The sequence below is a fragment of the Crocodylus porosus genome, unplaced genomic scaffold (assembly GCF_001723895.1).
Source record: "Crocodylus porosus isolate Cpor-Errol unplaced genomic scaffold, CroPor_comp1, whole genome shotgun sequence".
NCBI classification, from domain to species: Eukaryota; Metazoa; Chordata; order Crocodylia; family Crocodylidae; genus Crocodylus; species Crocodylus porosus.
In genome coordinates, this window is record NW_017728947.1 from 71,504,668 (window position 1) to 71,531,917 (window position 27,250).

Genomic DNA, 27,250 nt, shown 5'->3' on the forward strand with positions numbered 1-27,250 from the left:
GAGGCGCTACTTCACAGTCAGGGCGGCTAGGATCTGGAACCAACTTCCAAGAGAAGTGGTGCAGGCTCCTACCCTGGGGGTTTTCAAGAGGAGGTTAGATAAACACCTTGCTGGGGTCGTTTGACCCCAGTACTCTTTCCTGCCATGGCGGAGGGTCAGACTAGATGATCTACTCAGGTCCCTTCTGACCCTAGAAACTATGAAACTTTCAAACAAGAAGTCTTGTTTTGTTTGACAACACTGGACAATGAAGATCAACAAATTAACAACTTTATAACTTTCTAGGGCTTTGTTTCTTACATATAAATGAACTGCACTTTCAGAATAAGGGACAAGAACCTTGCCATAAGATACAATGATTTCTTTCCTTAACTCATTAAAAAAAATGAACACAAAACTTGGGAGAATCAATTTGGTCATTGATGGTTAGTCTCTCCTAGCTATATTTTTTAAAGATGTTAAGGTAAGATATAAGGCAGACGTTTCCAAATTTTTTCTTATTGTGAAAGCCCTTCCACATTTACCAGCTGCCCACATACTCCTACCAGCATACAGTTTATATTTAACCCCTTAAATGCCAGTTGTTATTATTATTATATAATTAAATCAGTCATTACACAACTTCTCCTGCATACTCTCCAGAGATGTCTTGTGTACCCCAGGGTTATGCATACCAGTTTGGGAACCTTGCTATAAGGAAATCTCTGCCCAAGAAACATTTTTATTTTAAAGCAAATCAGCTTTAATGTTTGTATACATTATATAAGCACCTGTATTCATAAATCCAATAATCCCCTGCCCTAATAAAACTCAAAATTTGCAGGTAAAACAGAGTACATACTGTTGAAAGCAAATGGACATTCAAACAGAATGTCCTGATTCAAAGAGATTACACGTAATGTCCATCTTTTACTAATGAAGGGTCTGATTCAGAAGGAGCTCTCAGAGGCAACCTCTGGAAACTTAAGTATGTCTCTCTGTGAGGATATTAGTAAGTGAATATATATGACAGTTTACACACAGGTGTTTAAATCTTAATTCCAATGTTTCTGGATTTTTTTATACTATTTACCTTTTTAATCATAAAAATAATATTAGTTACATCTAATTATTGTCTTTGCTCAATTCTTTTTTCAGTTTCTTTCAGTTAGTTAAACAACACTGAGATTTATAAAAAAAAATGTGCTACTTGGGAATCTACCTGTTGTCTTTTACTGTAGAAGGCCTTGAGATTCCTATTAGAAAATCAACCTCATGGTACAAATGACTGAAAATACTGAGGAAAATAAAGCCTCACAGGAAAGAAGGTTATACCCCTGAGCCTTCTCTAGCTGCTCAGAATTACTCCTTATCTGATTTACTGGCAAAGGATATACTGAAAGATATTTTCTCCATATAGGCATAAATTATACTCAGATTTATATAAATGGTTAATGGGGGAGTTTTTAAAGTGTTTTGTTTCACAATAGCTTAATTCTTGTCAGAAATTATAAGTAGAATTTTCTGTTTTATAGAGTTCAGTACTGTTAAAATACTGAAATACAATCCTGCTAGAACTACCATGGATATTTTACAGGTTGAGGGTAGTGTTTATTTTTTATGTTATTTCATCAGATCTTATACCTAACTAAATCTTTTAGTGGTTTACAAGGTCTTCCATGAAGGAAAGATTGTGATTTGTCAGATGAGAAAGCTGGGCTTTAATCCATCCCTATAACCATATTGCCAAGTCTATATTGTTTACATTGCGTCTCAATTAAGAGACAGGCAGGACACCTGGTACTTCTTTAGCTAAGTCCCACGGGCTGCCAGATGACTTAAAATCCATAACAGGTGCTAAGGCAGTGTGAGCATAGCACCATTAATACAAGATGGAGTTGGATAAAATTTGGAATATGCTTACCCACTAACAACACTCAATTACTAAATGAAAAATGTAAGCAGTCTGTAGCAAGCTCTAACTCCTCTGCTTTAAAATTCACACAGACATCTTTTAAAGATGCACAGAATTATAAATTTAAGTCCACAAACTTCATCCTAAATCCTCAGTTTATCATTATAAGTAATTAAACTGTTAAAATGACAGAAAACATCACTTTTAGGACAGTTGTAGAAAACATTCAAAGAAGAATATTTAATACAATGAATGACAGAAATTTAAACATTTTTTTAAATTTCAAATTTAAAAGAATGATAACTGAATCAGCAACACTGAAGCAATGTTTCCATTCTTTAAAAATCTCAAGTACTTTACTTAAGTTCATAAGCAAATGGAAACATTTTTGCAAATTTAACAATTCAGGTGCCCAATTCAGTTTTAACTACATTGTAAAACAAACCTAAGTGAAAAACTAATGAGTAAGAAACATCTTTTTGTCCTGAAGTAGTATCTTATAGCTGACTTATCAATACAGAGATACTTTATATCAGCTACCTTAACTAAAGCAAGCAAACAGTATTAGTATTAAAGTTAGATACTGATGGACAACTTTCTAAACAGAAAAAATGAATATCAGAAATTTTACAGCGGGCAATTACTTAAAAGCTATCTGTATCTAAATGTGCAGTAATCAAATTAAGTTTCTATTTAATATTGTAATTGTTGAGAACACAAAATAGTGATTTTATTACCAGAGCGAGCAGTAACAAAGTACAGTAAACTGACATTGAAGACAGTGTCATAGTATCTATGATAAGTGGTGTATTGGTTTAAACTAATGCACTAAATGCCTCTAGGGAATGACAGGCTTACAGACTGGTTTTTAACATCAAAATCTATCCATTAATCTTGACTTAAATACAATCTACTCTGCAGTAAGAGGAAGAATGGTCATTCAATGAATTATCTCTTTGAAATATAGCAGGGGAATATTTATGTAAGCATTTAAATATAAATTCTCAATTTTACTATGGTTTATACAGTGTATTTCTCATTCCATAAACCCTGAATAGTTGAGGAATCCCACTGTACCATTAAAATAACTAACCCACACTGGTATGCTAGTCACTGGATCTCTAAATCAGAGAAATCAATATCTGAAGTATATAATGGACTACCAATTAAATTCATCAGAGGAGAGGTTTAGAGACTAAGTTAGTGTTTACAAACACTTCACAAGCCCATGTTCTAGTAACAGACTATAATGGTGAAAACAAAACTGAGACAGAGTTAAATAAAAATAATAGGTCTGGGGCTGAAGTCCTTCCTTGGGCAAAATTCCTATTTTGACTTCAGTGGAATGTAAGGACTTCAAGATGGGAATAAATGAGACTATAACATCTATTGTGTTAATTTCTCTGAACATTATTAAAATCAGCACCACAGAAGCTACTCTTTGGAGTTTACATTGATGAATGTACACAGGCTGCCTTTGTGCGCTGTAGCAGACGGTTTATCAGCCAGGAACTGTTTCCACTGAATCAAACTTTTTTTTTTTTTTTTTACTACATAAGTGAAAAGACCTGCACTCACTACATCCCCCAATAAAACGGAGCAGATTCAAAGGCAGAGGTGTGCTGAAGTCCCACTTCATGATTCCAGATATAGGGTGAGAATTTAATTTTCTCCAGGACTGTGTACTTTACCTGCTTAAAGTTAAATACTCAAACTTTACATTCTTGAAAGGAGCTCATGAGTTTTCCCCTACTAAATGAAGTCTGTAAAGACTTTTGCTTGATGACAGTAGGACTGGATCACAACTTATTTAAAATGTCATACTCTTTTTCACAGGCTACTTTTTTAATTGGGCTATTTGGAAGCAAAACTGGCTATCCTGTGGTACTAGCATGAACACAGAATTCAAATGATTCTACTCCGTCAGAAGCGTAAATTTATCTTTTCCAAGTACTTCATGTGTACATAAGCATTTTGTTAGTACATATATTCACAAACAAGAGAAAAGCTATTGGAAAAAAACTTCTGTGAAGACACCGTTAAAAACTGTAAGACTACATAAAAATAGCTACAACTGAAATGCCGAGTAGAAAAAAATATCACACATGCATGGTTTCTAATTTAATACTAAATGGAATAAGTAAACTACTTTAGAAAAAATAATTGTAACTAACTCCAAACTATATATTAACTGTATCTTCCAATATACTTTTAATTCTTCCAGAAGAAAGAAAAAATGTTTTTGAACACAGTATTTTTGCTTACATATGCTTTTAAACTGCCAAGAGCATGTAAGGCATGTACCATTGAACCATTTCTGTTTGAGTTTGTGTTAAATATATGGAAACAAATATTAATTCCCAGCTATTTCCCCCCCTCATTACTTTGAAAAGCAATTAGTAAAGCCACCCTTCACCCCTCCTCCCTATTGCTGTCAAGCTGTTGAGAGCAGTTTGCAACATTACAATGGTACTATTGTGAACACTGTCTGGGCTTCCTTCCCACAGAGAGTTAAATGGGCAGTTCCTGCTGCCCATGATTGGTGTCCAGTAAAACAATACTTAAGAGCCAGGCTTTATCAGTTCCACGCCAAAGAAGTGAAGCCAGGGAACCCAAGCCTTCATATCATGCTGAACCATATGCCAACCCTGCTGGCCCCAAAGGTTTATCACTAAGAATCAGGATCCATCATGTCCCCTGTGAAATTTCACTTCACATACCTTCTGTGAAATTCATGGCTTTCCTGAAAATTGAACCTTTTTCACAATTGGCAAGGACAGATGGATGGTAACTGTGGCTTGGCAAGCAGAAATTAAAAGATTTTTAATAACCTACATTCTTGTATGTTTGAGAGAAGCAGTCGGAAGGAAATGGATATATCTGTGACTCACAGCTTTATTCAAATGCAATTAAACAGCAATTAAACTACTTTCTAAAGTCTCTAAAAAGTATATCAGGGCTAATTTATCAGCAGAGCCAAATCAGAATTTATTGTTTCTTAATTACCTCAATTTAATCTAATAATGACATTTAAATATTTGTTTTATGTTGGGCGGCTTTAGTTCCTACAATTTCTCAGATTTCTTGGAATATATGTCTTTCAGTCTCTGTTGATACATGACAGTATGACTAACTCTTTTGATTATCATATATGCAAAGATGCAGAAGATTTGTCAATATTTCATACAACTCCTTTGAAACCATTATTTTACCTCATACAAAATTACAGTCTGTCAATTCTGATTGTAACAAATGAAAAATTAAATAACAGTATCACACAAATTAGCATATGCACACCCTTTGGATACCCATTTAGGGTTTTTCCAGTATACTTTTAATTCAATCATATGTGAAGCCTTTCCTCTCTTACTCCTGCCCTGTGTTTGTGACCTGCAGAGGTTTAAAGAAACAAAACAAAACAACCCCTTGGTTTAATATGCTCATTTACTTTGCTATAATATAAAAATAAACCTTGAATGATTTTTTTAAATTCTGTTTTTTTCCTACTTTGTTCTTGATATTCTTGTTATGTCCAATCTTCCCTAATTTTGTTCAGGGACTTCTGAGAATTAAAAACCTTAAAAGGGTAAAAACACTATCAAAAGGCTTGTTACCCAAAATGTTTAATTAATTAATGAGGTTAAGTAAGTATTAACAAAAACTGTCATTTCCTATTAGTGATAATGAGTCCATACTCCATAAAACTGAGTTAATCAATTTCACTCTTTATGTTACGAAGAAAAACCCATATTTGTTCTTAGCATTGCAAATACAATTAAAAGTACCATTTCATAATTAAAGATTGATTACGCATTAAGATTGAGAATGCTATCTATAATTTCAGACTTCAAAGAAGTCTAACAGCAAGATTAACAGCTTGGTTACAAATGTGACCTCCCCTAAGATGAATTTTATGTCCTCACTACTAAATGACACCAGTAGTTGTGTGCAAGTCCCGGATAGCAACTGAATTTAGAAACGACCTCACTGCTTTTCAGGAAACTGTACAGACATTTTTAAAACAAAGTCAGAATTCTCCAGGCACAAAACAGTAAATAAATTGAAATATTTTCAGTCTGTGTAGTTGAACACAAATACGGAAAGAATATTATACACAAATATTCAAGGAACTAAAGTATGAAATGTTCATTTTTCTATTAATAAAATATTTAGATATAAACAATTTACAGTAGGTTTCCATCAGCTACATGAAAACATGCAAGTTCTCCACAGTTTTTCCTCAACAGAAATAACCAGTAATGTCAGTAGACCACCTTGAGTGAGTTTTATAATACAGTTTAGAAGTAGCAAATTATGTTAACAGAGCCAATCACTTTTATTTCATTTAAGTTTTGCTCTTTCATCTCTTTCCAAAATGTCTCCCGTATTTGGGTAGGAGAGCAGTGCTGTTAGGAAAGCTGTGTTACTAATTTGAAAGCCATTACTGACAACCTGTGTATTTGATGCTAAAACAGTTATATTAAACCAATGGTGGTCAAACTAATAAAAAGAAAAAAAAGAACTTGTGAAAAACCTCATAATTGAGGATAATTTCAGTAATTTATTGTGAAAAGCTTTTTCTGAAGTAAAAAACGGTATGAAAAAAGTAAAAGTTAAATATTTATGGGTCTTTATACAAAAATACAGTACATACACAGTAGCTAGATATTCACTTCTCCAACTACAGCTCTTGCAGTTATTTGAAGTGTCTACATGACAAACACCAAGACAAGAATTTAAAAACCAATCATAGATGTTGGTTCAATTGGTGGTCTCTAGTGGCTAAAATCAAAGGCATTTAAAGTGATGCTTTGGAATTATTCATTGCAAAACAATCTTATTCTTTCAACAGGTAACTAATAAATGATGGCTGAGAACAAGCTTGCACTACCCCTAAGGTCCAATTGTTACTCAGAACACTGCCTACTCTTGCTCCTTAGTATTGCATTTTACCTCTAATTGCATGATCAAGCCAATAAATTGGACTCAAGGGACAAAAAACACTAGAAAAGTACCTACCCTGACAAAACCGGAGGTTGCAAGAAAATGCACTTCAAATACAAGCGAGACAAGACAAGACAAGCGAAGGAGAGGTATCAAAGCTTGAAAGACAGTCATCAATACTGACAGATTACTGTAATTCTGGCTGTCAGGATGATCGATTTAAGCAGCATATGCCAATCAATACTCTCCTCATTTACTGAACAACATTAGATATATAGTTAGATAAGATGTCCTCGAGATAAGACTCAAACTAGGTTTAACAAACATGAATAGCACAATTTATGCTTTGGAATCTTAGAAGTTTTTTTCATTATTATTGGAATATACCAGCTGACACAGCAATGCAATTATCTATAAAACGATATCAACAAAATTCTGCATTTTTTTTGCATTCTCAGTCCTTAAAGGATTACTTGAATACCCTTAAGATGCTTTTCAAATGATCAAAATATCAAATATAATGTCCTAAAATAAATTCTGGAAAGTAAACATACATGATTTCTTATTAACTGAGTGCTTTTCTTTTTTTCATCTGCAAGAAATTGACAGTTGAATATTTGAGCTATCTTTGGTTTACAGAAGCCAAACTTCCCCTCATTCTTTCAGTATTTTCACACAATTCCCCTTGTATAAAACAGTTGAGAAAATCTACTAATAGTACATTAAATTAAACTAGCCAACTCATACAAAGAGGATATGAAATTTTATAAAACAAATCTTAAATATAATCTGATGTGTTCCAATATTTAAGTAACATCATAATGAAAAAAAAGGAAAAAAAAGATAATGCCTTGAAAATGGAATACTTGCATTGTCTACTAAAATAATCCGACATTAGAATAAGTCTTAAAAATCTTCATTTTTCAGGGTAGGTAGTTTTACTTGTGGAATATAAACATTCTACTTTGATTATTATTATTTACAGAAGATGAAGAGCGTTTTCAGTATAAATTTACTTCTGAACTAATTATGAAATCCTACCATGAGAATATGATTAAACAGAAAGTGCTTAACTTTTGTGATTGTTGCTTAGCCTCAGAAAGATATTTCTTCCATGGCACTATGAAAGGCATTTCCAACACATTCTACCTCCTTTCTGAGCACTCAGTTGGTAGGGCAATTGTTGGGATCACAATGGATAATTCTATATATGCCTAATTATCAAGGGGGAAAAATATTCCTCTAGCATACTAGCTTCTGAAATTTCCACTTCTGGTATTGATACAAACAAAAATATTCATACTGAATACTAAAATTCCTATTCTTCTGCAGTGGAGGCAGAAACAGGGTCAGACCTTTTACCCCCCAACCATTCATGCTCTAAATTAGAGCTGCAATATGAAAACCAAGGCCAAATCTTGAAAGCTTTTCCAAAATAATGTGGGAATCCTAGAGGTATGCCACAGTTTGAAAAAACAGGAAGAGTAAAACTTAATTAAGGGTAATAATATGAGGATGCAAATGTCCTCGTTCCCTGTGAGGGCCAGAATGAAACTGTGGTAGCCTATAGATTCTTCTGTTGGTACCTACTTTTGGGGGGAGGGGAAGCAGAGCTTTGTGTGTGTTCCTTATTCCAGAAGGGAGCACAAAACCCTTGGTCACATTTTTTCCTTCCAGCCATTTTTCTAGATCTTACTGCTTTATGAAAATCTGTCATTTTTGTATTTTGTGCTCAAAATACACATCTTAGGCGTGACAAGATTAAAAAAATAGGGTTATAGGAACCAGAAAAAGATAAACATCTCTAATTCCTTTAATTTACTAATAAGGAAAATTAATCAACAGCTAAATAATTTTATTTAGTAAATAAACTTCAGTTCACTATTCAAGCAACAATCTTAGGGTTATTTGTCAAATCTTCTGAACATTCACAAATCGAGACTGAAAACATAGCAGATTAAAACAGAATTTCCTTATCTGAATGAAAAATACCTGTTCTCCTGAACATTAATAGTCAGAACCTCCTCATCTCATGGTAACAATAATATTGTATTAAAAGCATATCAAGAAATTGTATATGTAATATAAAAGTAACATGGAATTCTAGGCATGGAATGGCTCTTAAAGAGCTATTTTCTAGCAAAGCCCTCTCCTGAGCAGCTCAGCATACTATATCTGAAATAAATCAAACACACTCCTTCTGCAATGCAAATTTAGAAATGTGTTCAGTCTTGAAGTGAAACCTCAAAATACGATTTCACAAAATAGGTGAAAAACAAAAGCAAAATGTCTTGATATAGGGTAGGACCGTTTTTCCCCCCATTCCATCATGAAGTGTTATGTAGACTAAATGTTTAGGTAAGTTTCAACTATCAGTGCTTCAAAAATATGTAAAGGCAGAAAGAAGGCATAAATGGAAAAGCAAACAAAGAAAAAATATTTTCCTATTTAAACTACCCCAATTTTATACAGGCAGGAATGAACGATACTGTCTATTTTTCACTTTCTCTTTAATTTTATGCAGCATCCGGACAGACATTATCCCACACCATAGAACTTCCACATATTTTTATTGATAATCATTCTCTCCTATCAAAGGACTAAAAGAGCAGCATTACTATACTTCAAGACCAATACTGAAGTACTTACCCATGTTAAATTGTTTTTAATTGTATCCATGTTATATGATGACAGGCATATTTGTTCTTCAAAAATTCATTTCAAGTATTACCTACAACTTGGGAACGCATTTTATATAAACATTTTTTCAAAGAATGTATTTTTCTTGAATTTAGTTCTGACAAATGTGTTTAGTATTTATTGTCAGTGAGGGAAAAGCCTCTTTATTTTAAGAGAGGATATTTGAGATATCTATTAGATAAATTATGTTCTATTTCTGCAACACAATAAAGTATTGCATTGCATTTTTGGTGGATGAGATTTATTTTATTATATTTGATAGAACACAATGGTTTATAACACTTTTGGGTTTATAGACAAATACTTTTTATATTATTATTTACTAGAAGATTAATTAAGAGGTGAAATTATGATAAAGAATAATACAATTTATGTTCCAGACATGTTAAAAACTTTCAAGTATTTCAGATTTTAAAGATATGTTGCCTGGGATCAAAATCTTTTTCAATTTTTTGTTTGTAAGGGCTGTAAATTTTATTAGAAAAAGTTTGTTTTGGTAAATCATACATAAAACGCATTTTTGACCTGCAAATAGCTGAGACTTCAAAAACTGTTTGTATTCCGAAATGTAATAGCCATTCAAGAACAACTGAAATTTCTTTACAGGTAACACACTTCTGATAAAAATGTCTGCTACCCTTATTTTCCTTCCTCCTATCACCAAGTTTTAAAAACAGTTATACGTAGTTTGGTCAAGAGAGGAATTTACTCTTTTTGAGGGCAAACATTATTCCTACTATAAATACTGTCATTCAGTTTACTTCTACTCTTTTGCCTTTGGTTAGAAAGCTTAAATACAGAGCCTAAGTTAAAAAAATGTATTTTTCTTTCTGACATTTTATTTGTATGTATAATAAGCTAAAGAATGTTCTAACTCTCTCTTTCTCATTTCTGCAAAATTAGATGACCAGTTCACTAAACTATAAGCCCAAAGATTATAGACTTCTTGTTCTAATTCACTGGATCCATAGTGCTAAATGATATGGTGATAAAATCTTGATTCCAATCTCTACCATCACTGCTGGCACTGGATGAGCTACACTAAGGTTGAGTCTCACAGTGTGAAAGAACCCCATGTATTTTCAAGACAGCCCATCAAGAACACGTAAGAGGAATGGGCAGATGTTCCAGAGTGACAGAGGTGGAGTACTGAGGGGAATGTGCACAGGTTAGCTATGAGGGAAGGAAAATAGTCTTGTTGCCTTTACAGAAAGGCAGTGTAAGTAGTCCTATGTATTGTTTTCCACTGTGCATGTATGTGCCTGTTTCTGGGAACAGCTACTAGAGGAGCTTGTGAAACACCGTTAGAACCCTGAAGTGCAGCAGTGCTCAGCCTTTTGGCCCCACAGGCCAGATGAGTGGTGCAGGATGTGTCTGTGGACCAGACAGTCCATGCACTGGATTGTGGGCATGGCTCCACACTAAATTGAGTCCACTGCTCCAGCTCCACATATGATCCTGTCACATTAAATGATCCCTTCCAGTCCTTCTTTTGTACAACTTCTATGATTTCGTTTCCTACCTCCATACCCATTTCCTCTTAATAATGTCTCAAAGTAAGCTCAAACCTGGAAGGAGAGAGTTCACTTCCTAAAAGGGCTTCACTTTGCATATAAGCACAATGTGGACAGCCGTAGGGTTAGGTATAGGTATCATATAAAAGCAGGAAGGGTAGCTCACAAGGTTTGGGATGGCTGAAGGCAACCCTCAAAGTTGACCCTAGCTGTCCATGTAGATATACCCCTCTGTTTCTCCATCTATAAAAAAGGGAATACAAAAGTCACCTACGGGCTTAAGTTTGTCGGACATGGAGTTCCCAGATCACTCAGCTATTCTGTCATGCCTCGCCTCCTCATGAGCAAAGCTTATCTAAATTTCTATTGTCCCACCAGAGTTCCCAGTAAATCACTGTTGCCCCAGTTAAACCTGCCATTTCCAGATAACTTAGTATATACATACACTAGGTTATCTGGAAATACATACACACATACACGCAATTAATTTCAGCTCCTGTTACTTTTATGTAGGGCTCCCTTCTGCTGCAGTTACTCTCCTCCCAGACATGCAGCAGGCCCTTGCCTTACTATCTCCTTTACTCCACACTTAGGCACTCTGCTCCTTGTTGCTTTTAACCCTCTGATAAGTAAAGAGTCCAAGAGTGCCTATACACATGCAGGGAGACTGCTCTGATGTGCTGTAACAGGGGTGGGCAAGATACGGCCCACAGGCTGAATCCGGCCTGCCAGACCATTCCATCTGACCTGTGGGGCCCCTAAAAAATTTAGAAAATATTTATCTGCTCCTGGCTGCCTGTCAAAGATGACAGGAGCTGGGGCAGTGGGACCCAGGGAAAGCTCAGCAGGATGCAGCCAGCCAATCCCACCCCACCAACCAGCCACTTCCCAGCCTTCCTGGCCCCACACTGCTCCAGCATCTCGTGGCTCCCAGCTGCATTGCTGGACCAGGGAGAACGGGGCCACGCTGGTACCCCAGGTATGTGGGTGTGTGTTCGTAGGGTAAGTTCCACATGCACACCCCACCTTACACATGCAGCCAGATGCTGCTTTGCCTGGCCATACATGCAGACCCCTACACCCACTCACATACCTCAGCCAACCTCCCCCTCACACAGCTCCCTCCACAAACTCCATACCCACCCACACCCCACATATCCACACATACACCCACATGCTGCATCCCCAACACCTACATTCCCATACCTATCCCCCCAACAGACACATCCACACCCCCTCCCACAGCCTAGAGGGGTGCAGGGCCTGGGGCAAATCAGCCTGTGCAGGGTCCCCTTAACACTGTGCACAGCCCATGGGACCCTGGTAAAGGCAGGGCATGGGTTGGGGCAGCATTTCCCAATATTTCCTGTCCCACGGCACACTTACATGGGTAAATGAACATCATGGCACACCGGACGTGGGGGGAAGGGTGGCGGCTGGAATTTTCAGCCTGAACACACTTAAAGAAATTCTTACCATGTGGGGCAGAGGGGATGGAAGAACCTCAAATGCCGCAGCCACCACCAAATGCCCAAAATAATTGCCTGTCCCTGCACTGTAATTACAACTCGTCAGAGCAGACTCAATCAAGTCTGCTGGAGCATGGTAATTACCGTGCTCTGGCAGACTCCAGTGTCACATGTATCAGCATCCCCACACTGAAAAATGGCAGCGGGGGTGCTTTGACTAAAGCTTGTTCGACAACCTTTAGATAAAGCACCCCGCCTCTATTTTACAGTGCAGGGATGCTGACATATATGACACTCTGGATGCTTTACTGAGAGTAGCTCTTGGAGCTGCTCTAATTATAGTGGCCCCCACCCAAAGCACATGTATAAACACCCCAACTGTTTTGTTCCTTTAAAAATGTACTAGCAATATTTGGGCCACTTTTCCTCCCCACTACTCCTCCTTTTTCACTTTTTCTCCACTACAGAAGCAGCAACATCTGCAGGGCTCTGTTCCTCTCTCAGTGGCTCCATAGCTCCATTCATCAGGGGAAACAAATTTTTACTTAAGACAGGTAAGTAAGTTTATAAAGAGAGCTAACACAGCTCTCTACACTTACAGTATATACAACTTTTCATCTTTAAACAAACTACTGTAAGCAGCACCAAACACAACACACAGTCTAAGTACAGGCTGATAAGAATTCAGTCAGTAGCCACAGACAGAAATACATATGTAAGTGCTCCAATTCCTCTCCAATTTGAAGGGAGAATGGAGAACTGTGTGATGCCAGAGGACTGAGCAACTCTGTTTACCAGAGGTGGGCAATTATTTTGGGCAGAGGGCCGTTTACTGAGTTTTGGCAAGCCATCAAGGGCTGCATGACAGGCAGCCCAGGGCAAATAAATATTAATTTTCTAAATTTTTTAGGGGCCTGCGCATCCAGCCCCCGGGCCGCATTTTGCCCACTTTTGCTGTTTACCTATGCTTGAGTATGCAGATATAACTGAATCTGCTTCATAATGAAGTGCTTCAAAGAAATAGCTGTTTCATGGCAGGGTCATTTATTGAGCTCCTCCGCCATTTTTAGAGCACTTTATGTGGTGCCTTCAAGGTGTCTTTTGAAGCACTTCAAAGGTGTCTGAAGTTCTTCAAATGTTACATCTGTCCAGTGTCATCAATTAGAAATTTAATCAGTTAAAAATGGTGCCAAGTAATCTGACACCCAATATGCCTCCTAGGTGATGGCATAGGTTCCTATAATCAACAGTATTACTACATAATAATATTGTACTGTTCTAATTATAAATTAACCTTTTCATCCCCTATGAAGAACATTAAAAAGTGCACTCTAATACTTGGGTTTGACCTATAATGGGCCCCCAACAATCTTGACTTTTTTTTACTAGAAGTAAAATATGGTAAATATAAGTAATACTGTCATAATATGGTGATTCTAGATATTTAAAATGATAAGCACCAACATTTTAATGACAACCACTGTATATAACAAAGGACACCGGGCAATTTGATTTAGGTAGGCAGCTACAGTGAGAAGCACAGTCTGTGACCACAACATAAGTTCCTGCAGTGTACAACTTTCAGGACTTGAATAATTTCTAAGCATGGAACTTCCAAGCTGGCAGGCTAAGTCTGTGGGATGTGTTATGTGTGGAGTACTATTCACAAAAGCTGCAATATATTGCTATAAATAAAAATATTGGTATAAATTTGTTAGTTCAAGGGAAATTATGTTTCAGTAGTACCCTCAGGATGATTCAGTATACTGTTCCAGTACGAGCTCTTTTTCGAAACCTAATTACCGTGGCACATTTGGAATTCCTTAGTCAGCCATTTTGAATAGGAGGAAGAAAGGTTAGTCCTTCCCAAAAGTTAAATAATGATGCATTTTACACAAAGAGATTGCAGAAAAGCCAGAAAACATGATCAACCTGATGTACCAGCATGCATCTATAAACTAATTTATCTTATCAGATGTAAGAATAACAGCAAAACTACTCAAGTACTAAAAAAAAAAATTTGTGAAAAGACACGTTATTGATAGACATAAGGTAATAAATCTACATGACATACAAAATAACCTACAGATTTAAAAAGTTCTTAACTTAACCTTTTGTTTATTTAAGCTAAATTAACAACATAAATTTACCAGTTCAAAAACAAAAAAAGTCTAAATTAATCTTAGGAAGGGGAGAGATATAAATGAAAAAAATAATCAACTAATTTACAAGTATATTTACTTGAATGCAGGGGAGATCTTTTTTCCTCATTCAACACGTTGGAAAAATAAGCATTATCATAGCTTTGAGTACACATATCTCAGATTTGAGTACACATGGCCTGGGGCAGCTGGCAACACTATTTAGTTACTGCACTATACAATAATACAATGAATTTCTAGTTATTGATTGCTTGAGCCATGACCCAGGCTTGGGGCTGGAGCTGCTGGCACCACTGTTGCCTGGCCACAAGTGATAGTGGAGTGGGCGACAGGCAAGCACCAGGGGAGGAGAAGACACGCAGCAGGAGAGGCAAGGCATAGGCTGCTGTGCTACCTCCCCCCCAGCTTGCCTCCCCAGCCACATGATCCTCTGCCATTGTAGCAGTAGAGAAGACAAATATAAAATGACTCTCCAATCATTAGATTCTGCACATGGAAAATTACAACCATCCTGGCCTTGGGTAAAAACACGATGTAAGGCTATAAATGGATTTCAGTATGTACCTACATTGCAATTTTGGGTTTTTTTAACAGACGAAAAGCCTCATGCTTTTATTTTCACTACTTATTGTTTTATAATCCTGTTTTCCTGCTTGTTCAGAAGTTTACAGCAATATTAACTAACTTCCAAAGGGATAAAGTGATAATCGCTTGTTAAGAGTTCCTTACAGAGACATCCCCAGGTTACTCGGATGATAGCCCTGAGTTATCTGAAGCATGCATCTAATTAGCATTAAGACAAACATGCATCTAATTAGCATTCAGCTAAAAAAGTAATTTTCTTTCATTTTTTTTTTTTTTGAAATAAAATCCCTTTGGGGCTAAAAACAAAAAGTATGGGATATTAACAGTGGACAAATGTTTATGTGCATGAAAGGAAAGAGCTGCTAATTAAATTGTGAAACTGCTTTTTTGGAAACAAGCCGTATATATAATAGAAATTGAAAAAATGTTTTAATAATAAGAAAAGGGTTGTTTCTGGTATTTGATTAAATCTGGTCTCTACTTATTAGCAAAAGTGGTCTTTTGGGTAAATTCTAAAACAATAACATTTCTAAAAATATTTAAAAATATATTAAAAGCTAAAATGATAGAAAAAATACCATGCCAATAAAAACATGAACAGAATACTTTCAGCACTGTAAAGTCAATCTATTATTGAAGAAACTACCAGTAAAAAGGATACAAGTTTTGATATAATGGGATCAGCGATTTCAGTGCTCGGCTTGCATTTATAGCTGTTGCACGAACCATAATAGGAAGAATTTTTCCGTTCACAATAGCACCATCGAAAAGTGGACCAAAGAAGGGAACCTGAATCAGAAATTACGAAATTCAACCTTAAGTCAAACCTTTTTTTATAACAATTAGCAATCAGCATTAACAATGGAGTGCTCAAATAGTTCATTTTTCTCCTTATCTCTAGTTAATCAGAACAGTTATTCAAGTATATTCTATGATAGACCTTTTCTCTTATGGAAACATAACAGCATGATAATCTTGGTAACAGATAAAAATGAGTGTGCACAAAAATTAAATATCCATTTGAAGACTGCATCTCATCAAGGCTTATTTTCATCATTTTCTGTCAAAAACCTAATGGTAATCATATGTATGACATTTATGAAGTTCAAAGGCTAAATGAGAACACTGTAGGTAAGAATATACTACAGAAAAATGATTAATCAGCTTAAAAACTGTCACAACTTTAAGTGCAGCATGCATATATATCATATGGGACCATCTATGGTAAATACATACAAACCAGTCATGTAATCCTTACTTTACCCACATCTGGTTGTTTTCCTTGTCACTTGCATCATATCTACAACTAGACGGTAAGCAATTTGTGGCAGAAATCATGGGGGTGAAATCTTGGCCCAACTGAAGTTACTAGGATCTTTGCTGCTGGCTAAAGTATGTATGGTATGGACTTGATATGGATAAATATATACCTGCAGTGGCTTTAAAAGGGGAGGGAGAGCTGATGTTCAGGAGCAGCAGTTTCAGTTTATACTTTAAAGCTACTACTGTGTAGTTTGTCCATTTGCATATGTTTGTCTATACCCACAGTACACTTTGGGAACTGAGTCCACAAAATATAAAATCAGTTGGAACACATACTACTCACACTTTAAACCAATCCAAAATAGTAATTACAGGCAGGTGAGCCAAACCCAGTTTTTCCATGTTTCCCTTCACTGCAATGATAGAATTTCATTCAAACCCATGGATGCCAAATCTTGCATATGCTGCATTGACAATCAAGTACTGGATGTTGACAATCAAGTACTGGATGTAGCTGCAAAGTCTGGCTTTGCATGCATAATCTTATAAACCCAGTTGTGAAGCATGGTGAGACCAGCAGAAAAATCTGGCTACTAATATAGCAAGGTTGAGCTACTGTTGTAGGCGTGGTTGTTCAGGAAATGTACAGGAGGCAAGGTCTTTTTGGGGATCACTTATTGGACTAACTGTATACTAGGGAGATGTGAGGATGTTGGATAAATTTTTGGGCATAAGGTACCCTTCTACTGATACACATAGTTCCCTAAAAAGTTAAGTGTATCTGGTTCCAATACATAGATGCTACAATTTTCACTGACCAATCATCATCTTGGTTTCCTTCAACACTTTAGAACTGGTGTCTGCGGATAACCTGTCATCTGCAATATACCTCCCAGTGTTCCACGGAGCTCTAGCTCCTTACAAGGTTCCAGGTCTCTCTCTTGTTTCTAGCTGCCAAATTTGCATTTTAAAAAGTAAAATAGCATTTTCAGATGTTAGACAGGTACCAAATACCGTCTTTCCCCATGTATGTGCATGTAAACAGTTGATATAGTTAGACAGTTGATATAATCCCACAAGGATTATATATTAGCAAAGGTATTCCCTAGGATTGTGAATATTAGAGGAGGATCACACCAGACAATTGCTCTGCTAAGATGTGATCCTTTCCATGAAAGAGTTTAAGAACCCCTGTTCCAGAACATTATTTTTACTGTGAATCATTTAGGGTAGTTTTAAGAATTTTTAAATTGTCTAGTTTGATTGAGGGTCAACCAATACAGCTACAACCTATACCCCTAGTTTGAGTGAAGAATGCAATAAATTGCCTTCTCAAAATGTATTGTTTAATTAAAGCATTAAAATGACTGTACTATTTGTTGCATTAGTGTATATTATGGCACTGTATAGGTGTCAGTGCCATACCATATAGATTGATTCTCATTTTGTTCAAATCTTAATTCTAAGATTTATTTATAGTCAACAAAAATGCAGTATTATAAAATTTAAGCATCAACCTTTGTGGTACTGACATCATACTATGAACTATGCACTCTAGCCATATGCTGCTTCCCTCACCAACACAGCAGCTTGAGCTACACAATCATTGGCTAATGAGAAGGGACAGTAGAAATAGTCAGAGAACAGCACAAAACTTATATTGAAAAATATTTGTGCACACCCAGACATTTACATAACCCAATGAAGTACAGTCAAAAAGCCCAAGGCTGAATTGATTCAATTTTCTCAGGTTAGTTTAAACTGCATAGATTGAACCAATAAGTAAGTGAACAGACATTCACTTTTGATTCCAGAAAGGCAGACACATTCTTGCAGTGGCCCAGGCCAGAAGCTGGGGGGTGAGAGAGCCCACCTCCTGGCTCTGCTGGAGCAGACAGCTTGAATCGGGAGGGGATCTAGGACAGAAGTTGAATTAACTGGTTTAACCTAAATCAGTTAAGTCTGATACGACATCCATCCAGGTTTCTAAACTGGTTTTCAGCCATTTTGCAAGTGGTTTATGTGTACTGAACTCCTAGGGAAAAAAATTACACAAACTAGTTTAAGCGATCACAAAGTAGTTTAAACCTGTAACAGAACAGAAACGCATTACACATAAACCAGTTTCAAAATGACTGAAACTGGTTTAAGATAAAGCTGGCTGAATGTAGTATCAGACTTAACTAATTTGGATCAAACTAGTTTATGAAACTTCTGTCCCAGACCCCTTCCTTGTTCAAGATAAATCACAGTCTGCCAGCATCCCAGCATGCTTTGCAGCCCTGGCCTGGGTTGTGCTGTTTCAGAGAGCAGGGCTGGCCCTGCCCCTCTGCTCCCTAGTAGGAGCAGTGAGGGCTGTCTGACAAGGGGGTGGGAAGGGCTAGCCTGGATAAGGTTGCAGCTCAGTCTGCAGGGAGGGACTGCCCCACCTCCTCTCCTCAGCAAACCCTGCCTGGAGTCTGGGGCCAGAGTGGAGGTTAAACACCCTTTCTCCTGCTCAAACTTTACTGCTAGCTGTGACTGTGGACTACAAATCCCAGAGGCACCTGGAAGCAAGAGGAGGAAGTGATGAGGAACGCTGCAGAGTCCTGCTGTTGTGATTCTGGACTGCAAATCCCAAAGACCTCAGGGGCAGCAGGAAGAGGAAGCGAGCAGACAGCCCATGTTGGCTACATGCCAGACTAGCTTCTGGCCTGAGCTACTGCAGGCATGTGGCTGCATTTCCTGAATTAAAGGTAAATGTCTGTTCACTTCTGTTTCAATTTAATCTCTGCATCTTAGACTAACCTGCAAAGACTGAATCAATTCAGTGCTGGGTGTTTTGACTGCCTGTACTTAGCCCCGTTGTGTTACAGATTTGAACTGGTTTCCAATGTGTAATTATACCTGTTTATGTGTAATTTTTTTCCTTAGCCATGAGGTCAATGTGCCTGAAGTTCCTGATGAAGCAGGATCTAAATTCCTACGTGAGAATTACAGAAGGCAATGAAATAGCAGAAAGAGGGAGGAAACAGTGGAGTTTTTAGGTGACTACACAAGATCTTCTGGTTTTGTTTTTGCAGTTTATGATCATACCAGAATATCTTATTAGGATTAGAACACTGCAATTCAGTTTCTTATTTATATCCATACACCACAACACTAAACTTCTGAGTTCTGCCTTACAGTCATTATAGCCTTACAGCCATTACTATTCAAGAAGAAGTACTTTGCTGGACTAATATGTTGAACCAGAAACAAAAATAATGTAGTTAATACTTGAAAGCACACAATAAAGCCTTACCTCAGGTTTTTTCATAATCTGGATACTGAACATATGGTTTTTCATTGGATAGATAACAATGAGAACATCACCAAATTCTGTAGGAATTATTCCTCTCCTGTAGTCTCGAGTATGCTCTGACCAGACAATGTGCACTTCATCATTTCCTAAATGTCTTAGCTGAAAAAAGAAGGGATTCAAACTGTTAAAAGTTAATTTCTTTTAAATCCTTCATCCAGGGGCAGATCTACAACTTTTGTGAAGGGGTGTGCAGGGCTGCACACCTGCTCCCAGCTTCTCCTACACCCCCAAGCAGGCACACCATGTTGTAGGATCAGCATTGGGGCTTTTCTTAAAGTACCCAAATAAGTTAAAAATCCCATCTCTTGTCCCATCATCCCCCATTCTTGGCACCCCCACCCTCCCCCTGTCCTTAGCAGCATGTCCCCTTCCCTCCCATTTGTCCCCTCTGCCACCTGCCACTGCCTTGGGCTGATGAGTGTTTGGAAGGTATTCCAGAGCTGATCCTGACTTCTTTCAGCCACACATCAGGGAACAGCAGATGCAGCTGGGTGGGATCCTCCTTTCTACTCCATCCTTGGGTGTACCCTGCTGTGACTGGCTGCCAGGGGTGGGCAAAATATAGTCTGTGGATTGGATTCAGCCTGCCAACTGGTTGGATCCAGCCTACGGGCAGGCACTTCACAAGTGAATGGATCTGTCCAGTGGTGGGCGGTGGCTCTGACAGCCTTGTAGTGCTGGGTGGCTGGGGCTGCTTCCCAAATACTGGGTACCCTCTCCCTGGGCTGGGTCTGCCACAAGCATGGAAGCAGAAGCATGAACCCACCCGCAGCTTTAGCCCCACTTCCCCACAGCCAGAGTCCACCTGCCCACAGCTTTAGCGCGCCACGCCTCAAGTCCAGACAGCTTCTGGGAGCTTCTGGGTTGGGGGTGCAAGGCATCCTACAGCAGCTGCAAGAGGGTTTAGGCTGGTCACACTCTGCAGCTGTAGCATGCCCTGCCCCCTGACCTGGAAGCTGTTGGCCATGTTTGGGTAGCTGTGGGTGCAGCCAACAGCTGCTGGGTCTGGGGAAAGGAGGGCACGCCAAAGCTGTGGGTGGATTAGGCTTCCTGGATGCTGAGTCTGGGAGAGGGAATGCATGCCAAAGCTGTGGGTGGGGTCAGGCTTCTGAGCTGGGGAGGAGAGAGTGAGAGAGAGCGAGCGCCTTTGACAGGTCACCAAAACTCATTAAGTGGTGCCAAAAACTGCCCACCCCTGCTCTAGAGTCATCCCCTGGCAACTCACCCAACCCACAACTCTACTAATTCATTTCACAGTAGGAAGAGGTCTGGACCCACTGTAGCTGGGCTCAGCAGAAGATAGCAGCAGACAGGTTCCCAGCCCATGCTCGTTCCCAAGCAGGCAGAGAACACCCCAGGGACTGGACAGAGAGGAGGAATGCACCCACTGCTGCTGCTGTTGCCATTTTGCCAGCTGGAGCAGGCAGAATGGCTTTGGAGCTTCCCTGCCTCACCAGATAACAGCAGCAGGAGCAGTAGTGGGTAGCCAAGCAGCTGAGATTGGAGCAGAAAGGAGGGAGTGCAGAGAACAGGAGGATGGGGATGGGATTTTCACTTGATCTGAGGACTTAAAAAAACCCATCCCTGCTGTTGCTTATGGCAGGGTCTGAAATGGGGTTTTGTTTATACCACTACACTCCACCTAGATCTGCCCTTGCCTTCAGCTACTCAGGATGTGAACATTAGTAACTTTTGAAATGTTTCCAGGTATAAAGGGTTTCCCAGCGTAAAGGCTGCATGGTGTCAGTGGGGATACCCCACTGCTGGGCTATCCAGCTGTCAAGCCCCAACTCTCTAAACCTCTTCTCACCCTCTCCAGAGCACAGGTAGAGGAGACTAGGGGCTGGAGAGCCTGGTCCCAGTGACGGCGTGGATGCTGGGGTCTGGCAGGAGGAGTGGGAACAGTGGCAAGTACAGGGTGTACGCTTCAGCGCTACAGTTAGAGGACAGTGTGTCTAACAAGATTTCTTTTTGAGGACTTTGTTCCTCTTGCAGATAGTCTGCTATCAATTAAAAGTATATTAAAAGAAGAAAGTGATCTCATTTTGCTCCAAAACAATTAAATAAATGCTTAATTTTTTTATTGAAAACTGACTGACCTTGAAAATTAAGTGCACCACCCAAAACCCCTGTCCCCTGACACACACACAAATCAAACTTTCGGGTCTAAACAGGTTGTTACTGTAAAAATCATGACCATACTTCTAACTGAAAAGAAGGATGTTCTTGTGGCTAATGCTGGACTGGGACTCAGAATAGCCAGTTTTATTACCTGGCTCCAACAGGCTTCCTGATAGATTTGGAGTCAACAGGGGTTGACAACCTATGGCCTGTGGGCTGGATCTGGCTGGAAGAGCCATTTGATCCAATCTGCAGATGTAGGGCACTGTCAGCATCCAGCAGCAAGGTGCTTTGGCAGCAGTCATTTTCCTACTGAGGAGAAAAGTACCAGTTGCAGGTGCTCTCCCAGTGCTGCCGCAGGGAAAAGTGGTCTCAGTGCCTACTTGCCCACCTGCCTCTGACCTGAACTAGGTGTCTGGCCTGCAGCCCAAAAAGGTTGTTGATTACTGCGACAGAAGGTTTACCTACTCTTCAGTAACTGAGGCCCTTGGCAATGTTCTGGCCACGGATTCCATTCTTGTTCTGTATATATCCCATGTTCACATGATTAGGATTCTTTTGAAAAGCAGCATCTATTGGGAATGGGCTTTTCCTCCACTACCCATTGCTCTTATCCTCATATCTGAGGGTATGATGTCTACTTCAGTCACCTCACAATTTCTTCACCACTGTCTTAAACAAATGGGATTCTGAATTAATGAGAAAAGAGGGCAAGTAATGGAATCTCATGGACAATGCGTCTCAAAGAAACAGTTATTTATTTCTTTTAGAGAAGGAAGAGTCTATTTTTGATGGCAGCTGCCTATTTGCCATGAGGTAGACGCCACGAGTTTTATAAAAATAAAGGTTTTGGGGCTACTCTAGAAAACTTGATGCTTGTCCCTTAAGAACAGTGAATGGTAAACATACCAAGCAAGCTTCACGTTGTTTCCTTTGGTATCTTTGGTAAATGGGCATGGTCCCAACTTGCCAGAGAGGGCCTGAACGCCCAGTGAGCAAGGACAAATATAAATCAGAGAAGATAATTTTTTAGTCAAATCATAATCATCCCCAATGCAGCCAGAGACCCAGTTAACAACTCCAAGATTATGTGAAATACTCCTTAAGTCTTTCAGCTAATACCACAGAATCTAAAAAGCGAAATGGATTGGTTCTGTCTATAAAAAGGAAGAAGCCTATTATGACATCCAAAATGTAGAACTGTGAGGAGCTTGGGTAGAATGATATTTAAAAGAAAATCTGAAGGTAAATTAACTGACTGATGTGAATCCTAAAAACAAGCTTAGGTAAAAACTTGAAGTGAGGCCTGATAGTGACTTTGTCCTTGTGAAAGACTGTATGGTGAATTTACAATGAGGGTCTCAATCTCTCCTATTCTCCTTGATGATGTGATTTGGCCAACCTAAAGGTTGTGTTTCTTGACAAGTGCTACAGAGAGCTGGTAGGCACAGACTGAAAGGGGGAGATCCATCAATCCTGTTAATACCAAGTTAAGGTCCCAGAAAGAAAGGGACCTCCTGATCAGTGGGAATATACAGATGTATTCCTGTAGAAATTTCATCATTATGGAATGTCAGAGGACTAAAAGATCAGTAGGATGATTAGCAGTGACAGCTGCCAAGTGCACCCTTATTGAACTGAGGGGCATTCTTGACTGTTTTAGTGAAAACAAATAGTTCATATTAACCATAGGTAAATCATAAATCATAGAGAAGTAAGGCTGGAAGAGATCAAGAGATCATCTAGTCCAACCAAGTTTCGAACCTGCAACCTTGATGTTATTAGCGCCACACTCTTACCAACTGAGATAAACAGTAATGAACCTGGAGCTATCAATGATACAATGAAATGACTGATACAGCAATCCTACAGCTATGCAGAGTCATAGAAAATTAGGGTTGGAAGGGACCTCAGGAGGTCATCTATTCCAGCCGCTTGCTTAAAGCAGGACCATCCCCAACTATATCATCCCAACCAAGGCTCTGTCTACCAGGGTCTTAAAAATCTCTAAGGACAGAGATTCCACAACCTCTCTGGGTAACCTGTTCCAGTGCTTTACTACTCTCCCAGTGAGAAAGTTTTTTCCTAACATCTAACTGAAACTTCCCTTATTCTAACTTGAGACCAGTGCTCCTTGTTTTATCTGCCACCTCTGAGAACAATCTAACTCCATCCTCTTTGTAACCACCCTTAGCTTCCTGGCAGATTGGAGAAGATCCTTCATGCCTGCTGATGTATAGCATTGGTACGGTGATATTTGTAGATATTTGAATGGTTAAGTCCTGAATAATGGATAGGGGCACTCAGTATGCTAAACGAATGGCTCTACAGTCCAATATGTTTTAGAGCATTGTGTCTTGAGGACATCATTTTTCCTGGTTCTATAAGTGTTTACACCATGAAGTAGGAAACTCCATCCCCTTTTAATTCACTCGGGCATTCTATCATTGGTTTTGAAATATTGACCTGCATTTGTTCGGGTTTACTGAGCAAAGCTCCCTTTGGTGCATTCACAAAAATGTCATCTGTGCTACAGATAAGTGAGGCTTATGAAAGGTCACCTGGAAGCCTGAGATAACATCTCTACTCACTGAAGCACATGATGCATAGAATAGGCCCAGTACCTAGAGCTTCCTGAAAAGCTTCCTTGGCTCTGGATAAGGCTTGTATAGCCCTTTCCAGAAGGCCTATTTTACCTCTTTGGATTTTAATTTTCTTGGAGAAGAACTTCCAAATCAGTTCAAAGATAGAACCCTCTCCCAGACTCGAGAGACATCAGGAGTGATAACTGTAACTTTAACCCTGAATGAAGCAGACTTAAAGTTACAATGTTTTTATTCCACCGACATTGCTATAGGATCTTAAAGACCTAACAGCTACATTGTAACAGCTTATACATTCCATACTGATAACATTTTAACCTCTGTCTATACCTTTAATCATGGACCAAGACTCCTGCTGTTCTAAGTGCAATACAAACACAGAACAAAAGGACTGTTTCTACCCCAGATGGCTTATACATCGAGACCAGAGACAAGGGGGACAGACAGATGGGGGAGTAAAAGGAAACAATAAGAATGAAAGGCAGGACCATCAGCACGCTAAGCATTGTTTTTTGTAGTCATACCAGCAAGACAGAGTTTCAAGAAGAATTGCAATTTTTACAAGAAACTCCTTCCAAGTGAGGGGAGAGCCTGAAAGGTGTTTGGAAATTTAAGAAATGGGTTCTGGCATCAGGTCAATGTGTGGTGAGAGCTGGCCCCTGGACAGTGAGTGCAAAAAGACAGGGCCTTGAAGGTGAAGAGCAGGTTGTGTTTGATGCAGTAAAGGAGGACAGGCTAGTGGAGAGGTACAGAGAAAGGTTGACATGGTCAGAGGAAGAGCTAGGGTAGGGGTGTTTAGCAGCAGCATCCTGGATGGATATGACAGGTAAGATTGCGCTTGTCAAGGCTGGAGAAAAGGATATTGCAGTACTGTAACTGAGACATGAAATAATGAGAGAAATTTTAGCTCTGTAAACAGATAGGAAAGACTATCTTAGAGATGTTATACAGAAAATCTGCTAGACTTAGACACAGACTGGCTATGGGGACAGAGCGAAATCTGAATCAAAGATAACACCAATGGGCCCGAGTGACAGGCACAATGGTAGCACTGTCCACAATGATTAAGAAAGGAAGAAATGAGGAGGTGATTCAAAGCTGCTTCAGCCCCACTGCACTTAAGCTGACAGCTAGATTCTATGGAATGGCAGAAAGAAACAGGCCAAATTTGTAGTTTGCTCTGAACCTCTATTCTATTTTTTGAATAAATAAATAAAGTCTCTCAACAATGCGAAGAAACCTATATGAGATTTCAATTTTTACTCAAAATACTTTAAAATATTCTTACTATACAGCCATCACCATGTGTCAGCTTTCCTAATACATTTAAGTTAACTGAATACAAAAGAAATGTGAAATAAATATAACCAGGAGGGATGATCAAATCTAATTTTGATACATTAGTGTCATATGCTGTACATGTTACAATACCAGCCAGACTTAATACTAAGCTTCAGGCTATACTGAGATTTCCAAATGGCAGACTGTTCCAAGTGATACCAAGTATAATTGAAGTAATAAACGATAGTAAAAGCAAAGCACACTGTCAGGAAGAATTTAAGTATTTACTTTTTAAAATTAAATGAGTTAGGTTTGGAAAGGCAGGACAAGTGAAATAATGCAGGGCTCAATTTACAGAAAATTCCTTTTATTTATCTGTTGCATTAACCCTTGAACTCTTGCCAAAATTATCTGTAATTTCTAGTACTCATTTAGTACTAAAGAAGGGAGAGAAAAAGGCAACTGTATTTCCTTTTAAAACAAAAGCTGTTCTTTAAATTTTGTTTCATTTACTTAAATGAGAGTTCATTAGAGAGGATACAGCAAGAATGGCAGAAATATTTTGGGAAATAGCTGCTTCATAGTTACACAAAGAGAATACTGCTATCTAAAATGCATTTAAAAGCATTTGGACAAACTTCATAAAAATCCAGTCTAACACACACAGGATTTTTTTAAAACTGCCATAAATAATGGATATAATTAATTGGAATTTTATTTAAAAATGCTGTATTAATGAACACGCTTTCTGGACTAATCCCTTTAACTGTCTAGTAGGTATTCATATCAGAAGAAAACAAAAACAATTAGCTATGAATTATGGGGCTAAAATTCTTTTGTGTGACTTTGACAATGTCAAATTAAGCATGAGTCATTTATACAACCACCAAAAGCTCAAGAAGGATTAATAGCCTAATAATTAAAAAATGACTACCTTTTATTTAACAAAATATGTGTAATATATTCATCTTAATTAAGACACTTTCGGTCCTCCCTCACCTTTTCTCAGCACTAATGTACCCAAAGCTAGGCAGGAGGTAAGCTACAGGAGTGATTTTGCAATAATCACTCCCACTGTGAATTGAGATTTCATGATTCTATCTTAATTTTGACACTTTGTTTTGGAGATTGTAGGTATATTTTAAATAACAATTTCCATTTTAAAATATGCTTTCATTTTGAAAATGAAAATAGAATTGAAGGAGAGATAGGCTTTAAAGCCTTTATTTACAATTCATTATTTAAGAATTTTTCTACTTTTCCCTGTTTAAATCTCCTCAAGGCTCCCTTCTCTTCTTTCAGAATTCATTTTATTTTCCTGGTTTATAATTACTTTATTGTCCAGTGTTTCAAAGGCACTAAAGATAAAGT

General features: G+C 38.3%; 1 protein-coding gene across 5 annotated transcripts in view; it reads right to left on the reverse strand.

The window, feature by feature from the left end:
* The window catches only part of RALGAPA1 (Ral GTPase activating protein catalytic alpha subunit 1), a 205,992-nt gene that overhangs the window by 21,739 nt on the left and 157,003 nt on the right, over positions 1 to 27,250 (reverse strand). For all 5 annotated transcript variants that reach the window (XM_019551375.1, XM_019551376.1, XM_019551378.1 and 2 more), the window contains 2 exons: positions 19,815 to 19,973; positions 15,930 to 16,057 (listed from right to left, as the gene is read on the reverse strand). In XM_019551375.1, the coding sequence (XP_019406920.1) occupies positions 15,930 to 16,057; positions 19,815 to 19,973 (287 nt within the window). The remainder of the gene's footprint in view (positions 1 to 15,929; positions 16,058 to 19,814; positions 19,974 to 27,250) is intronic.